At 42.8% G+C, this 18,705-nt stretch overlaps 1 protein-coding gene across 1 annotated transcript in view; it reads left to right on the top strand.

Annotated features, from left to right (window-relative positions):
* Window positions 1-1,094: 1,094 nt before the first annotated feature.
* The window catches only part of FAM124A (family with sequence similarity 124 member A), a 78,253-nt gene continuing 60,642 nt past the window's right edge, over window positions 1,095-18,705 (top strand). Inside the window, exons 1-2 of the mRNA XM_081046635.1 lie at window positions 1,095-1,315; window positions 11,953-11,984. Coding sequence (XP_080902761.1) covers window positions 1,251-1,315; window positions 11,953-11,984 — 97 coding nt within the window. The 5' untranslated portion in view covers window positions 1,095-1,250. The remainder of the gene's footprint in view (window positions 1,316-11,952; window positions 11,985-18,705) is intronic.

Raw genomic sequence — 18,705 nt, forward strand, 5'->3', positions numbered from 1 at the left:
AGGCTATAGGGTAGATATCAATAGCCTTATTTTACAGATAAGTAAATTAAGCCTCAAAGAGATTAAATAACTTGTCTTAAAACAGAAGAAAGTAGAAATGAGTGCCTTCTAATTACTTGGACATGGCTGTCAGAATTAAACCCAATGGTTCTGGTCCTCCCTCCCCTTAACCTTCCATACCACCTTATCTGACAAAGGGAAGTGAGTCCTTCCAATAATGATCATTAACTCACCCTAGGTCTTGACAGGGGTACTTTGCAAACATCTATCCCTTTACTGGAACAACCCCTGACTGAATCACATTGAATGGTCTTTATTTTAAAAGACATTTTGTTAAAAAATAGCAAAACAATGCATGGCACCGATTGTAAACTGGAAAGTTGGATGGTGGGAAGCCACTCAGACCTGTGCTAAGAAAGGGGATAATGAATTCAGTGTTGGCAATTCTGAGGAAACTAGAAGAAAACACCTGGATATTCCTATTGTCCCAGAAATGAAACAGATCCCTACTTGATTTCACTGTGCGGTGGGGTATTTTCCCGTGCAGTTCGCTGCGCTGGTCTTGGGAACCTCGGGGCTATCCCTGGGCCTCTGATTCACAGAATGTGGTTCCAGGGGAAAGGGGTGGCTCCCATAGGCACACAGACACTTAAACACGCCACCCGCGGTTACAAATCACAGACAGGCACAGGAGTAATCACATTCAGTACATACACAAAAGTGTGCACTTCCAAACACATACCTCACCGTTACACCACAAACACAGGCGCACGCGACCTCACACACTTCTCCCACTCATGCACGCACACCACACACAGGCGCGCCACACACGAGCTCATAGATGCTCGCGCACATGTGGACATCTGCGCGCACACGCTTACACTCGTGCTCACACCCTCTTGCGCGTGCACGTACCCTCACTCACATACACACATACACACACCGCGCGCACACCCTCACACCCGGAGTACACACCCTCTCGTGCATGCACTTACCCTAGCGCGCACACGCTCACACCGCTGAGCAGCGAGGGGCGGGGCGCGCGGCCCCTGGTGCCCGGCCCCTGGTGGCCAGGAGAGGGCGCGGCGCGGGGGGCCGCGGAGGACGCCGGAGTCGGCTGCCCCAGCCGGGGCGTGGAGACGCCAGCAGCGAGCCCCGCCAGCTCTGGCGGCACTGTGCTGGGCGGCCCCGAGGGAGCGTGCCCCAGGTCACGCCGGCGCCTGCGAGCGGAGCGCGGCACGGAGCGCGCCATGGACCGCAAAGAGGGCGCTGGCGAGGAGGATGACTGCGTGGACTCGGGCGCGGAGACCGGAGGGTGAGCCGACGCGGGCCGTGGGCGGGGGGCGCTCTCCGAGTTGCGCGGCAGCTCCTCCCCGGCCCGGGACCTTCCTGGACCCAGCCGCCGAGCGGGAGCTGCAGCGGTGGAACAGGGAGACGGGGGCTGCCGCTCTCGCCCGGTCCCCAGGGAAGCCAGAGGGTCTGTGGCGGGCCCGCGCCCCCCCCAGGCCGGCCCTTAGAGCCCAGCTGGGTGGTCCATGGTTCCCGGGGGCAGGATGGACCCACCCCGGGGATGGGGGAAAGTGGAAAGACTTACGGTTCAGAGTACCTCCCTCCACAGGCCCCCACCCCAGCCCCTCTTGTCCTCCGTTATTACTGAGATGATGTGGAGTGCCAGGCAAATGCAGTGTCCCCGAGATCATCGTTAGAGAAACAGGGATGCTTTTGCACTTGTTTCCGGAGGACTTTCTTCTTGTATCTCCGGAGCCCTCTGAAGTCCGGGGTGAGGGCTTGGGCATGAGGCAAAGAGGGTAGGACACCCGGCACCTGAAACTCTTTCAGCAGTCGTCTAAGAGGATAGCATTTTTCATTTTATGGCTTTCCATAAAGATCCCCCACCCCCAACTCCTCCACTCCCCCGCCGAACTTCCTCACCTCTTTGCGCACCTGCCCCACCCCTAACTATTTGCCTTAGGTACAGGTGCAATAAAGATCGTGGGACGAAGACCTAGTTAGAGAAATGTTCGCTGTAGAGTTTGAGTTCGCTTCAATGGACTCAAACAGTTACCCCAAACCTTCAGAGACTAATTAGCCCTCTCCCAACAAAACCGGTTTCCTGAATGTCCCTTAGGAGGTGAAAGTCATTGTAAAGTCTTCCACCCAGCCCCTATCTCTAGAGGATTTCCCTATGCAGAGTCAGCGCCATGTCCAGGATGCCTTTACCGACCCAGGAGGAAAGGGTGTCTTTTCCTGTCTGGGGGAGGGAGGGCTGGAGCTGCCCAGACAGAAAACCTCCATCCTGGAAGGTTGGGAGGTTTAGACTAATTTCAGGGGTTGGCAGCATTGTGAGAGTGGCAGAAAGAGAGTCCCGGTCCAGAATGGACCCATGAGTCTGACCAGCCCCAAAGAAGGGCTCCCTACTCAGCCCCTCCTGCAGGCCCACCCCCACTCTTCTTTGCAGCCTCCACGGCCACTGTTCGCACAAATCTGGGGCTTTATACCCTAAAGCATTTACCCTGTAATGGACTTTCCCTGTTATCCAAACTTGTGATCATCTATGGTTCACTACAGTACCCAATGATATTCCAGTGGAGTAACCTGACTCCAAATACTGAACTCCCTTACTTTTTCCCCACACTTTGTATGTGTGGCATTTATCAACTTTAATTGAAGATCCTTAGCTTCCCCTCCCCCCTGCCTCTAGTTATCTGGACCGTGAATAGAAGAAAGCAAAATTAACCAGCTCATTTTCAGCTAGGTTAAATAAAGCACCAACTAGTCCATTTGTTTTCAATTTTCAGAGCTCACCTAAAACAGATATTTTTTCCACGGTCTCCCTCTTGGAGAAATGAGTGGAGAGGAATCCCTGACCCAGGGGGGTGACATCACCCCAGGATCCCAACGAGCAACATGACAGCTGCCAGGACTCCTGGGAATGGGTTTGCTGAACATACCATGTTTCCCTGAAAATAAGACCTCGCCGGACAATCAGTTCTAATGCATCTTTTGGAGCAAAAATTAAAATAAGAACTGGTCTTATATATAATATTATATTATTGTCATGCAGGGTGTCATGCGGGGTCTCAGTTCCCACTCCCCGCACAAGAACACAGGATATGCTGAGGTCAAAAAGGAACACCACCGAGCCATAGATAGGGGAGTCATACCACTATATTCTCGCTGGTGGCTGGGTTGGAGACACAGGAAGCAGAAGCCACATGATCAGCAACCTGCCGTCCGCTTTTCTGCCAACCAACCCCTTGCTAACTGCAATCCGCCATGGTAACTGCAATCCGTGCTTGCTAGCTCAGTCACGGCAGTTATATCAGTGGCTAATGGCTAACTGGTTACAGCTGATGGCCAACTAGTCACAGCTGATGGCCATCTACTACCTGAGCCAGCACCTTTCATCATGAGGCCAAGAGCCTGGAAACTGCTCTCCTGGCTCTGTCCCCACAATTATGTAAGACCCAGTCTTACTTTACTATAAGACTATAATTTTACTATATAATTTTACTATAAGACTATAATTTTTGCTTCAAAAGACACATTAGAGCTGATTGTCTGGCTAGGTCTTATTTTCGGGAAAACACAATACTGACACCAGAGCTTCTGTTCTCTGCCTGTCACAAAAGTTTGCAGTTGTAACAGGACAGAATTATTTAAAGAATTCTTATTGCGTCAGTAGCAGCCTTAAAGATACAGGTAGAATGGCCTGCATTTAAATAAAATAGTTTCTGTGTATGCTTATTAGTCTTGTGTTTGCCACATATTCACAAATCCCTTGAAGTTTAGTTTAGTTATCAAAAAGCTGTTCATAGTTTCCCTGCTTTTCTAGAGCTTGCCCCCTCTTACCCTCTCTAGCTTTCATATTGCTGCCTAATGTTGGGTATAAAATACAGAGAGAGCACTCAATATATATTTGCTATCATTATTATTTTGTAAACACAGATCTGATCATGTCTCTCTACCGTTCAAACTTTTAGTGGCTCTGTCACTATAAAAGGTGAAGAGCTCAGCATAGCCTACAAGCCCCCATGTTATGGGTTTCCTTTCTCTCTCACACACACCTTGCTTCTTGGTAGGTCCATCCTTGTACCCTGCATCTAGCCACATCAGCAGGGTGTTTCCAGGTCCTTGCTTTTGTCAAACTGCCCTCTTTGGTAGCTACACCCTTTTCCACCTGGCATGCCTGTCCACCAGGTGAAACTCTACTCTTCTTTTTTAAGACTCGGCTCAAGTGGCACATCCTCTAAGGCAGGGATCCTTAATTTGGGGTCCATGTATTGCCTCAAGCTTATGCAGAATGATATCATTTGTGAATTTTTATGAGAAGAGACTGATCTTTATCAGATTCTTAAAGTAGCCTGTGATTCCCTCCAAACCAAGTTTGAGCAGGGTGTGAGAAATTTCATTTTCAATAGGTTGCGTTTGAGGTGTTGGGAGACATCCAAGTAGAGATGATGAGCCTGAATGTGCCTGCTTACCTAGAGCTTAGAGAGGAGGCAGGAGTGATGACATTGCATTAGGGAACTATCTGCCTAAAAGTGGCCATTGAAGCCACGTAGATTAAATCAATTAGAGGCAAAAGCAAATACTTCCCTAGTATTACTATGTGCAGGTACTATTCTGAGCCATTCCATTATTTCATTAATTCATTTAATCCTTAAACAACTCCGTGAAGCAGTTACTACTTAAGGCCAGCCTTGAGAAACTACCAGTGTCAGGTAAAGGAAGATGAGCCAATAAAGGAGCCTGAGAAAAAAGTAGGCATGGAATAAAAAAAGGGAAGAATACGGTATACCAGAAGCCTAAGGAAGAAAGAAACAGAACAACTGTGCTACTGAAAAACTAAGATGAGAAACGTGAAGTGTCTTTTTAAATGGAGAGAATGAAGGGAAGGTAAAGTAGTATTGACACTGGAGTGCAGTGGAGTGGCGGAAGTGGAAGCCAGGAAGGAGTGGAAGGTGAGGAGGAGAAGAGAGCTGGAATCCTTTGTCTGGAAAAGGGGAGAGAGAAGGAGAGGCCGTCGCTGGAGGAGAGAGTGAGGTGAGGAAAGGATTTCCTAAACACAGGCAGTAATTGGACAATAAATATGCACAGAAAGGATTCTGTACGAGGGAAAGGATAAAGATGAGAAAAGCTGATGTCACGTCAGCTGTCTGAAAAGGTGGAGGCAGGTGGACTTCAGACCACCTGTGTGGATGGATTGGCTTTGGATAGGAGGAGGGACTTCTCCCCTCCTAAAACTAGCAGGAGAGAACGCAGTATGGGTTTACATTTGGTGAAAATTCAGCCCTCTCCCAGAAGAATGGACATTTGAAATAGTTGTTTGGACAATGTTGAGTGAGGACCCAGGTGAGATTAGTGGTTACATGTTTACGGCGGGAACAGTCTGCCTTGCTATTTCTTTTCCTGCAGCAGTGCTTAACTACCTAGGGGCAAATAGGCAGAGAGATGGTGAGCAGTTGGGATCCCCAAGGCTTGGGGGAGAAGGGCTATTGCTAGTGGAAACCCAAATTAATTTTAGAATTAAGAATAAAAAGCATTTATTTGAGCAAAAGTTGCTGCAGCCTGGGAGACACACATTCAGGTAGCAACTTAAGTTGTGCTCCTCTGACAGAGGCTACCTTTTATAGCAAAAGTTCCTGCCCGAATTCCCAATTAGGTCATTTTATGTAAAGGAGGTATCCAAATTTGTACGCTTCTGATTGATCCGAATTATGCACTACTGATTGGTAGGCAATATGCGTCCAGATTGGTCATTATGGAGCAGTTCTGACTGGACAGGGCAGGTCTTAGTACATTGGTCAAAAGAGGAAACCAGGAACTCCCTCATAATAGTTGACTCAGGTGCATAACAGAGCAGGGCATAATACCGTAAGCCGAGAGTTCAGTTGGAGGTTCTTCCCAATATACAGAGTCTGTGAGAAGCCCCCATCAGAAAATGCCTGCTAGGCTGCTGTTAGTTATAAAATTTGGGCCCTCAGTTGACCATGGGGAGTCCATCTCTGCAGATAAACTCCTTCTCAGGGTTCATATAAAATGAATCTTCTCAGGGCCCACACAGGGTTGCTGATATGAACATAAGAGCAAGGGATTTGGATATTTTTTTGAGCTGATTATTGATCCTTTCATAATTATGGTCAAAGAGTGGTTCCAGGAACCATTGTGGGTCCCACGGCCAGTGGGCAGACTGTACTGATCACTTTGAAAGTTACAATCAAAAGAGCCAAACTGCCAGGGTTCAAATTCTCGTTCCTCTACTTAGGAATTGTAGAAACTTGAGCTAATTACTTATCCTCTCTCTGCCTTCAGTTTTCTCCTCTGAGAAAAGGGGACGACAATAATAGCAACCACCTCATAGGATGATTTTGATAATTAAATTAGTCTATACATTTAAAAGCCTGTAGGAACAGTGCCTGGCATAAATGAGTCCTCAGTACGTTATTGTTGCTCATAATATTGTTATGAAAAACACTCCAAGGGGCAAACTTAGAGTTTTATATAATAAAAATGTGTATTTCCAGGTGTGTTCAAGACCCTATGTTCTTTATATTCACCATAGTAGATGCTCTGATGCTTTTCAATGCCTTACACAATTTGATCATCATTCAGAACATCTGAGACTATAGGACATACCTCAATATTATAATTATTGTTTTACAGATGAGCAAATGGAGGTTCAGAGAGTACATGACTAATTAGTGATGAAGGGGAGCAGAGTTTGCCACCCCAAAATAGGCCTCTTTGGGATATTATTTTAGGCTGGCTAATTTTAAAGAACAGCAGATATGGGAGAAGCTCTGGAAACCAAGTAGAAGTTACCCTTTGTAGAAGGACACTTACATTTGTAAGGCTATTTCCCTCACTGTGCCAAGCCTGCTTACGTGATGAATGGAGAAGGCCTAAACTTAAAGCTGCATAACAATCTTACCCTTGTTTACTGTGCTTTTCCTGGTCACCTCCTATAACTCACTCTCCACCCCCAACATCTTCTTTTGTCTTTAGCTGAAGGTGTTGAGGTGGTGGCTTCTGTCTTTTGGCAAGTTACTCAGTTTTCCTGGGTCTGTCCCATGTATACAGGAGGTATACATGCTATTAAACTTTAATTTGTTTTTCTCCTGCTAATCTATCTCATGTCAATTTGATTATTTGACCAACCAGAGAACCTAGAAGGGTAGAGGAAATTTTTTCCTCCCCCACAGTGGTTTACCTTGAAGCTTGGGTCTCTATTGCACTTCCCACATAGTGAACTTGACTCTCAACTCCTGGAATTAATTCTCGTTTTTCGCTCAGACATATTATTTTGCTTAAAATGCTACCTTTGCAGTCTGACCCACCTAATACAGGCCAAGATTAAAAGCAAACTAGTATTCTTCTGTGGTGATTGATGTCATATCGAAACTCCCATTTTCCACTTGAAAGCAAGCCTTGTGCTTCTGTGTACTTTTTATGAGGAAAAATCTGGCAAGTCAGCTACTGAGGGTGGTAAACTATCTTAAGCAACAGAATCCCTTGATAGAGGAATAAGCAATGTTGTAAACCCAAACAAACAAAAAAAAACACATAGAATAAGTAAGACAAATGCTTTATAATACGTGTTTCATTAGTGAGGTCTCCTATATTTGGCTTCTAAGCCACTCTTTCAAATATGACTATATCTGATGGTTTATTTTCATTCAAATGTTTGATCTGGCATTAATCGTCCTCCACTTCCATGTCACCTGTCCCTGAGCTTCTGAAAACATAGGGTCTGTCAACAAAAGAACATCCAGCCTAAGAGAAGTCTTATAAGAGTTTGTTTGAGCCAAACATAACAATTGCCCGGAAACAAAATCTCCATGAAGAAAATGTTAAGGAGAATGGCTGTTTTGCAGCTCATTTTACACATCAAAATCAAAGGAGGCGGTATAAGGAGGGTTACATGAAATTCATTGGTGGTAGATTATTAAGGAGGCGGGAGAAAGCAAAGCAGGGGCATGGGGATCTCTGGGATTAGATAAAAAGCAAATGGAGAGGGACGTACTTCTTTTACATTGTTGGGTACAGGATAGTTACCATTTACAGTACATAGAGATGGTGTGTGGGCAACAAGATAACAATGTGTTCTGCTCTGTTGCTGGGTAGTGGTATCCTTGAGAGATCTAGAAAAGAAAATTGCCATTTCAAAGGTATGTTATCTGCCATTTCAAAGATATGTTATCCTAGATGCACAAAGTCAACAGACAACGCAATTTCAAAGGTAAAGACTGACTGTTGTCAAGGAATCTGCAGGCCTAGGGCATAAATACCTGCCATGACTTGCTTTTAGTTAGGAATTTTTATGTTCAGACCATCCTGTGTGGTTTCTTTCGGTGTCTTTTAGTTTGTAGGGCCCACACTTCTGGCCTCCTCTGAGTTTCTCAGGTTTCACGTAAGGCTCGTTGTGTGTCCACAGATCATACCATGGCCTTTATCTTTGGGTGTCCTCCAGCTGACACTTAACTGAGATTTAAGACATAACAAAAAATTCACAGATCTAGAGTTTATAAATAGGTGGATGGGAAAGACTGGGTAGAATAAATTTTATAACGGGACAGGTTTCAAAAAGGTAAAAGGAGAAATCTTGCATAGAAGACAAGATGGTCTATTAGGCACTTTACAATCTTTGTGTTCAAGTTGGAGCTAGTTAACTCTAAATTACTTTGGCATCTAATTCAACAGACTGAGAGTTAACAAATGAGGTCCATGAGGCACTGAGCTGATGTTTTACAGAAATGCCAAGATCAGTTCTCATGCCAAGATTTTCCTGGAATAGAGAATTTAGGAAAGTATTCATTGTATACATATGAATTGATAATTAGGTTGTTGACAGTGGTAAACTATCTTAAGTGCAGACCCATTTATATATGATTCCTATATGTATAATCATAATTAAAATACAGCCAAGGGACTGCATTTAACATTCTCTTCATCACTGCCACAGATACTAAATAAATAATATTTGGAAATGTCTACGATATGGGTAAGGTGTGTGAAAATATATAATCCTTGTATTCTGCTCATCTGTATTGTGTCCATAAATTTCTCATCCTAAAATTCATGGACTCAACATTTCATGCTGCTTTCTGGCAGAGTTGAATGTCTTATGTATAGCCAGCTGGGTAAATTCTTAGGATGTGAGACTAGTAAACAGGATTCCCAAGACAGGTACCAACTGCTATTCCCTTCTACTCTAAAAGAGCTGCGGAGTAAATACCCCTCCAGAGACCAAAACCTATTTCGTATATACAAAGTTGTTTTAAGCTTTACAGTTTGTCTTTCACTGGCAATATTTCCAGTGAATAATCTTTTGGGGGTATTTGGACTGTATTTTAAGAGCTATAAAAGTGTTCATGCCTTGACTCAGTCCCTGCTCTTCCTCGTGATAATTATTCTAAGGAAAAAAAAGTAACTATCAAACTATATTTATAAATATCTCATCAACATGTGCTTTGCAAAAGTGAACAATCAGGAACAATCATATAGCTAACAAAAGGGAAATGGTTGAATAAATTATAGTACATCACTTTATCTAAAATTATAATTATAGGAACCATGTAACAGCATGTTTTGATGGTGTTTTGTGAAAAGAGCAGTTTAAAATTGTATCTCCATCATTATGGCAACCACGTACAAATTACACGAACAGGATCAGAGCCTGGAAAGCAATGTGAGATTTTAGGTGACTTTTTTTTCCTATTGATTTTCTGGTTTTCATGGTGGACAGGGATGGAAGTTGGGGTGATGGATGAGACTGTAGACCCATTGGTCATGGAAAGAGTGGTTTGTGCTGTATAATGTCAAGCTTGAACTTCATCCAGAGAGAGACATGATCACATTTGTACTTTGCAAAGATTAAAGATTGGCTGCTGTATGGGGAAGGATTTGGAGCAGGTGAGCGTGACAGTCAGGACACTGACCAGTTGGCAGGCCTGACCTGGGCAGGGCCTTTAGTGACAAGAAATATGGAGAAATTCGTGGCAGGGATATTAGTTGTGCTAGCACTTGTCCTGAAATACTACTGTTGCACTTTAAGATTCTTGAAATACATTTCAAATGTAAATTTCATTCTACATGTATTTCCATCTGTATGCAGATCTTTAAAATGTATGCATATGTGAAATCCATCTGCCTCAAGAATATTTGGAAAATGCTAGCTGAAAATACTGACAAGTTTTTAATACAATAAATCGTCCTATCGCACATCCTTATTGAATGTTTGATTTGAATTGTCATGCAATTTCTTTCCCGTCTAGCCATCTTAAGGTGATCCTATGTAATGGAATTGTTTCATTGTTGCATCTACCGCAGTAGATGTTTGTGGAGCACTGATTGCATTTATATATAGTTACATTTCTAAGCATTGGCCTCAAGTTTATTTTTGTCCTGCCTGATTCCAGGAAACATGCAGTGCACAAACACTGGGGTTACAAATCCTGGTTTTCAGAATGTTCCTGATCCTTCCTCTTTCATTTCCCTTAGCCAGCCAGCGTGTCACCTTGCCCTCGCCAGTTCCTTCTACCTGGCCACCGCCCTGCACACCTAGTTCAAGCTCTTAATCTCACCTCCTGGTCTGCTTACCAATAATACCACTTTAGTCTCCTAATCAATAATATAAAAAATTGGATTAGATCTAGGAGGATGCAGTTGGTAATACATAAATGGATATGCAAATGTTAGTAGTTGTTATTCTTACCAGTTTTAAAATTCAGTGATTCAATGACTACTGAAGTATTTCATCGGAAAAGAGAAAACCACATGCTGTTTTTCTTGCATTTCCTTCCTCTACCAATATATCGGTGCATCAGTTTGTGGTAGAAATGTAGATTATTTTAACTAGTAAGAGCCATGCTTTTTAAGGTTTTTTTTTAAGTTTTACATATACTGTACTTTTTTAATGTGGTAAGACACTCGGGAGTGAAAACTGGATGACTTAAGAAAGGCACTGTGAGACTAAGTAAATATAAGGAGAGCATATCTATAAAATTAAACAGAATTAACCACGTTATGTGCACCACTGTGTCCTCTAACTACCACCTTGACAGACTAAATCCCTAGATGCCTGAGAGATTAATTTCCTACCGAGAATGACTTTAGGTCACTTATAGGAGAAAACTAATAGCTTCTATACCAAATACGTTGCCAGAGAGGGAAGGCTTAGCAGCCATACTAGCAGGGCAGAAGCTTAGTAGAGATTAAGCAGGCAGATCCTTGGCCAGAGGCCCATTCGCACAGAGGCCAAATGCCAGCGGCTGATTTCTTAGCACAGAAAATGATGGCTAATTTCACCCTGGCCCTAACCCTGCCATTTCCCTTTCCCAATCAAGGCCCACATCCTGTTACTGCACTTACTGTCAAGCAGGATTTCTTCTTAGATGGACCTGAAATCATTCAGACATCATTATGCCTTTGTGTTTCCTGATGGTCAGCCACACCTTGAATGTGGAAGCCCTCACAGCTGGGGTCCCCTGCTTACTCTCCCCAGGGTCCACTACTCCTCTGCACAGAAACATTTGCCCCTGTGATGGTATTTGGTGTGGTGATAACATTTGAAGGGAACCTTTTGGGGAATTATGACCCCTTTGAGAATCTTTTGAAAACTCTGAGCCTTCCCAGAAAAATAAGCATCCATTCAAAAATTTGCCAGCAAATTTAGATGGTTCGGGACCCATCTGGTCTCCCATCTGAGACAGTCACGGAGCCCATATGAAGGACTCTGGATTTCTAAAGTGCTTTTCAAGTTTTGCTTTTAAATTCACACGTAACTTTATTTTGCACAAACAATACTCAGCACTATTGTTTTTAATTCGTGTCATTCCTTTACGAGTTAAATGCTACCTACCACTGACTTTAAAATGCTAGCCTGAAGAAATCATTTGGATAAAGAAAAATAATGTCTAATCTTTCTAATACTAAGGTTTTGTGTTTCAGGTCTGACTACAGCCACATGTCCTCCACCAGCAGTAAGTATGGTTTAAATTGTCCTTCAGCCGGGTTTTCATGGTCCCCCAGGGATCAGTCCCGTCTACACATGTAGAGAAGGCCGTCCCCGTGACCCCGGCTTTAATAGGAAGACTCACCAAAATGGAGGCTTTTCCTGGAGAATTTGCACCTTGATTGCAGGACTAGATATGCCGCTACTTTCCCTATGGAAATGCAGCCTGGAGGGACTAGCTGAGGCTTTATGAACACAAATGCTTCTAAAACACCTTCTCTGAAGAATCTGAGATAACGCATTGATTCAACAAACATTGATCAAATACTTACTGCCTGAAGGTTAACAGCTTAGAACACATTCATTGGATCCATGGAGTGGCCCCAACTCTGATAGGCAAATTTCTTCCCTTGTATTTCTGTCTGCAGGCAGATGTCATAGGTAATTATTAATATTATATAAGGGAATACGTTTATAAACACACTCAGCCTAGAAAATCTTACTTCTATATTAAATATTAAATTTCAAGTAAATCTATTCATGGGAAATTAGGTCTTATGTCTAGGAATAATTTACAGTGATTAAGATGTGTAAATGACCAAAGCCATTCAGATTGATTAAACATTTATTTTAAAATAACAAAAAATTGTCTTATGATAAAGTGCTGATTTTTAAAATCAGGACAAAACACTTCAGTATTTACTATCTCACTATCATGTTAAACTCTCAATTCTAAATTGTTCCCAGTTGGAAAGACATTTAATTGGATTATTCTGTTTACTAATGGCCTGGCTTGGTTTTCCTTTACAATAAGAGACTGTGTAGAAAGCTGTATCTCTGAAATTGTAATTTAGTGTCACATTATATTTAGTTATTAGTATAACTGCAACGAGCAATTTCTTTTCATTTCAGCCAACTGGAGACTTAACATTGCCCCTTAGTTATTAAGAACCATTAGTAATAATGAGAACAATGCTCCAGTGACTTGCGTTCACACCCTGAAGCTTTAGCATTTCTAAAATCAGAGAAAGCTCTCTTGAACTTTCTTTGTGCCGCCATTTTCATTCCACTCTCTTTTGCCCAGAGGCTATATATTTTTAAAGAATGATTTTTATAAAGTACTTGTCCAAAGCCTTTGCTCAATTTGTAGCTCTCAAATCAGCCCTCTGGGTCACAACAAAGCACTTCTCTTGTCAGAGAAACTGGTAATTCGGTTTGGGATGTTTTCCTCTCCATTATTTTAATTGCAATCTCTGAACTGGAATTTCTCTTAGTGCCACTGGGATCAATCGCGTTTTATTGCTCTTTCTTTTCTCTTTAAATATTTGGTGATTCCTGCCTCACTCTTCAGCTCTGGGGCCTCTTCGTGAATGAGAATGTATATTTATATGTGTTTTATATTTCAGTTAGGAAATATATTTGGCTACAAATAATGACTTGAGAAAAAAATAATGACTTGAACAAGTAGAGGTGTATTTTCCTCTAACATTAAAAAAAAATGAAGTCCAGAGGAGACAGTGCAGGTGTGGTGTAGAAACCCCTGCAATCATCCCACTACACCATCCTCAGCTTTTGGCTTCCATCCTCAGAGTTGCCTCAGAGTCACAAAATGGCTGCCTCCAACATAGCCATCACATGCCTGTTCTGGGCAGTAAGAAGGGATGAGTGGGTATTGGTGGGCCCCTCGATGTCTTTACCCCGTATGTTGCCTGGCCTGCCTTTCCTCCTAGCCAAGGAACATAAATCCTGGTCACACCCATACTCAGGAGAAGGCCCTTAAGCAGTGAGTGAATGGTAACAGTGAACCCTTTCTGGAAAGAAAAAAAAAAAAAGTCTAGAGTCTTAAATCCTTTAAAACATAAGTTCAACAGTGCTGCAATAATAAAAAATATTTTCCAAGTAGATTTTTAAAATAGTGTTTCCCCACCAACTATATAATCACACAGAGGACCGAGTAGAGAGCAAGTTAATGTGTTTACTATCTACCCTGAATGATTCAGTTCTAGGGTCACTCTCCCTTCACAGCTGACTTGGTGGGGCTGGTGCCCCCTGTGTGACCAGTGGGGCCCAGGGGGCTGACCATCCCAGTTCCCGTTTGTCGGGCCTGGAAGCAGCTCTTGCGTTTCACTGTGATTCTACTGCCCTCAGTCAGCCTCTCTCACTCAGTGGCTTGTTTCTGAATGATGCCTGACTGGAATTTGAGCATTGGTTCTAACCATTCCTTGTTAAGAAGTAGATTTTTCTATGTCTGTGAGTTGTTCTTATTCAGCAGTCACATGATACTCCTTTATCCATTGGTTCCTGAGTTCACAGGGCCAGAAATGCTTTCTTGGCGTGAGCTAGGTTAGAGACAGTTTGTTCACAGTTGGTTTTCGTCCTTACCAAAATTGTGAGGAAAGCTTCTTCCAAGAACACCAGTCAATGTTTAGTCGTCTTTTCCCTCAATGCAGGGGCTGCTTCCTCATGCTGCCTGCCCCTGATGGGAAATGAAGAGAGGTCATCACCAAGACAAAGTACAAGAATTAGGTGTCCTAGGTCCTAGTCCTGGTTCTACCCTGAATGAGCAGTGTGTTGTCAGACAAGTCAATTACCCTCTCTGGGCATCAGTTTCCTCCTCTGTGGAATGATATGGTTGAGCTGGATGGCCTCTAAGGGCCTTTCCAGAAGCTCTGGGATGCTAAGATGTAAATGTCTTAGAAACTCCTCTAAGCAGAGAAGAAGGGAAGAAGGGAAGATGGAGGAGAGGCAAGAAGGAGTGAACAATTGAGGAATCTGTACCTTTGTTCTTGGTCCCTGAGTAGAGCCTGGAGGAAGGGCATCCTCTCTGTTGGCCCATAGCATTAATCCTGAAGTGAGGGCTGTTCAGAATCACCCTGAGCTTCTAGACTGTGAGCTGCCTGTAAATTGGTGGCAGTGCAGACATTGTGGTGTGGGGCAGTCACTGCTTTTAATCCCTGTCCCCTTGAGAAAATGGACAAGGTACAGGGTTATAGAGGGCATGTGGATTGCTGGATATCCTGTTTTTCCTTAACCTCATGGATCATGGTGTCGCATTTCCATTGTGTCCGATGTCACTTTCAACTCTGGAGCAAGCAGCTAAGGGGGCTTCTTTAATGAATGGTCTGGTGTTATGCAGGTGAATTTTTTCTAGTTGTGTCTGGTCCATCATTGGCCTTTTTAGATTGGCAGGGCAGACAGGCTTTTTCTTTTTTCTTTCTACTCCTTTTTTCTTTCTGTTAGGTTGGTGCAAAAGTAATTATGGTTGTTGCAATTTTTTTAACCTTTTAAACCACAATTACTTTTGCACTAACTTAATATAAAGCTAAACACACTGTAAACACTCAGGAGACCTCAATAAATCATAATGCTTCCCAAGGAAGACAAATTTAATTTAAACTCTCAGAATTTTTCCAGAATCCTGGTAAGGAGATCATCAAGGCACTATGTACAATTTGCATTCTTAAGTGTTAAATAAATAAGGGGAAGTTTTATAAACAGGATAAAAGAAAAAACAATAATTATGTTGGGAAAAAAATCAACTGTGCCACGTAATGTTAATGGAACTCGCATCATGTTTGATTGACTATTTCCGTTCCAATAAAGATTATAATCATACGTGGAGAACTAATCTTAGCACATGCTGGGGGCTTTTAAATGATATTTTTAGGACAGTATAACATTTCTTGGAGATCTCTAGCCCCAGGATAATGCCAGTAGGAAGTGGCCAAAGAATGAACTAGTTCTCTCTATTTGAGACTGTTCTCTGTTTGCCCCCCTAATTTGTGTCCTAAGACTGTTCCTTTTCAAACTCAGGTATAGTCATTAACTCTACCTGGCCCTTCTGAACTGCCTGCCAGTGACAGCAGGAATGTGTTGCAGTTCTGAACCGCTTCATACTTTTTGAAGCACAAATGGTAGAAGATCAGTTGAAGTGACAGAGGGCCATTGGCAGTGTCCTGTGGAATTCGCCCAGTCTGAAATTGTGGGGAAATGGCCATAAACAGTGTGTTCTGCTGATCTGAGTCCAGGAGCATGTACCAAGCTGTGTGTAAGAGGCACACGTCATGGGTAGGTGGGAGTCACTGAATCTTCTTCAACCGCCCAGGCCTCAGATTCCTGCCCTCCGCCAGCTTTCTTTGCGTAGCTTCCTGCTCTGTCCTGCCAGTGACTCAGTAGCTTGCCCGTTTCCTGCATACGTGCTCCCTGCTGACCCCGAGCCTTCACAGACCGTAGGACCAATGGAGTTCTGTCCCCTCAGCTGTGCTGAGGTCTGTGACCTGCCCTTGAGGGAAACCCTGACTAGGCTCAGCAAGTGTTCTGGGCCCCTGGATACAATGCACTCTCATCTCAAGGAAAAAGCGTCAAGTGGGTGTTTCTCACAGAGGAGAGTCGGGGTGTCTTGGTTAATTGCAAGGCACTGTAGCTGATCAGAGCCACATTGGGGACTTGCCCACTCTGCCTCAGTGTCAGTCTGGGAGGACATCTCATTGCTTCCTAAGGCTACCTTTTCTCACAGGCATAGCTCTCTCCACATAAATGCCATCTTCTCCCTTTCATTTCTCTGTAGTTTCATCATTTCTTTGAAGTTTCAGGATACTGAAGCAAAATATGTTTTGATTTTGTCCTTGCCACAACTGTGCCTCCCCTAAACATGGAGGGAAAGATAAGCCTATTGTGATTTAATTAATGCACAAATGTAAGGAGTTTTAAAAGCAACACATTGAAAAGATATGATTGCATACTGTAGAACTCGTCACTCATAAGGAATATTTGAATATATATCATCTGTATTTCCACATCCAAGAGCTAAATTCAGACTTGGGATAATGAAAGATTCATTATTTTCTTTCAGTTTTTATTAGAGGACTTATTGACATATTTTGTTCATTTTAGAGCCAGTTTTTATCACGTCCCCCCAAAAAAGAAGATCTGAATTTTGGAAGAGGAGCTAATTTAACTTTGATCCATTTGTAAATTTCATAGTTTTTTTCCTTTGGTGTAAAGTACCTTCCCCATTTTAATTTCAGAGCAAATATTCTTTCGGAGTCTTATTCCATGAGATCTAAGCAAAACTCAAATCTATTCATTAGTTCTTCTGAAGAACAATTTTAGCCATTGAACATACTTAATTTTGTGATTAGCATGTAATTGGCAAAGGAGAATGTAGCTTTTTAGACAATGTTAGTTATGGATGGTAATATGGTCTTTAGGGACCAACCTGACAAGTATCTCAGGTCCATCACTAGTTTCATTTGTTTTCTACTTCCTCAGTTTCCAAAAGACTTATTAGTGATACTAATGATGATGTTTGATATACTGTTGTAAACCCAACAGTTGACATAAAGCGTGTAGCCCCCAGGATGTAGCGTGTAGCTTGTAGGTGACACTAATAAAAAGGCCACAGTCCTGGCTATGTCATTTTTGGCAGATCTGGGTCTTGCAGCCACTCAGGTGGAGGGTTAGTCATAGCCTGAGAATCACAGAATGCCACCTGGCACAGGTTGGGGTATCGGCTCACTCCATGTTTTGTCAGCTGCCCAGAGAAGGCATTCTCGGCCTGGCAGAGCACATAAAATCACCAAACTGGAAAATTTATTACTCAGTGTGGTCTAAGGACCGCTGCATTGGTCCTGGAGCTGTTAGAAATGCAGGATCCTGGTAGCCCATCTCCCCAATAAGCAAGATTGCTCTTAAATCATCCCTGGGAACTACGGTTTGTCCAACTTTCTTACTGTTAGAGTCTATTTTTTAATGGTGTAACTTGTAGGCTCTAGGATTTGCAGGATGTCTAGAGGAGAAAAAATTTCACTTGACAAATATTTAAATGATTTTATCGATAATTTCAAAGAAGAAAATTGTTCATCCTCTAAGAGTGGTTTATTTTAAAACATGAGATTTATCCTTTATCAGGCAATCTAGAGGCATTCGTTTTTGTGGGGGTTCTTTTTTTTTGGGGGGGGGCTTTTTGAGAAGCAGATGGCAGCCTTGTCTATAAGACCATGGACGTAGCATTGAAGCCTCTGAGGTGAGTGAAGCCACTGATGCTGGAAGTACGAGTACACTTAGACTGTTCCTTGCTGGTATAGGGTCTATAAGTTCAGAGTCCTCCGAATGGGAACCTGAAAAGCTGGACAGTAATGCTGTTTGACAGCTTATAAGAAAAAAGCGATAACCAAAGATACACATCAGGAAATCAAGGGCTGTGGACAGTATACCACACACACAACCCCTTTGATGCTTTTCTGCACTGGCATCTGTTCCCCCCAAAATAGGGTGTAATCTTTCTGGTTTCAAAGATAAGTTTTAATTGTGTGCCTTCAACTATGTAGAGGGTGTCGATTTTTATCCAGGATATGAAAGAAAAATGAAGGCAGATTTCTCATACCATATTTTCGCTGAGAATCTGAAGTGACACTTCAGGGACATCTGGTCTACTAGAGTTGTCCGGTTCCCCAAAGGAGGGAACAGGAGTGCTGAGCTGCCATTGCATATTCCCCTGAAATGCATGGTGCTTTTCTCAATTTTAAGTAATTATTGTTATCCAGATAATACATAGTCATTGCAGAAAACTGAGAAAATACAGATTAGCAAAAAGAAGAAAATTCAGAATCCTGCTATCCAGAAAGAACCAGTAGTCTTAAGTTGGTGTCTTCCTTTACAGGCTTTTTTTTCTGAACGTCTATATTCCTATAAATATATATTATTACCAAAATATGGTATTATATAATTTTATAGTTTAATTTTCTCAC

The sequence above is a fragment of the Rhinolophus hipposideros genome, assembly GCF_964194185.1.
Source record: "Rhinolophus hipposideros genome assembly, chromosome: 4".
In the NCBI taxonomy this organism is placed as follows: Eukaryota; Metazoa; Chordata; class Mammalia; order Chiroptera; family Rhinolophidae; genus Rhinolophus; species Rhinolophus hipposideros.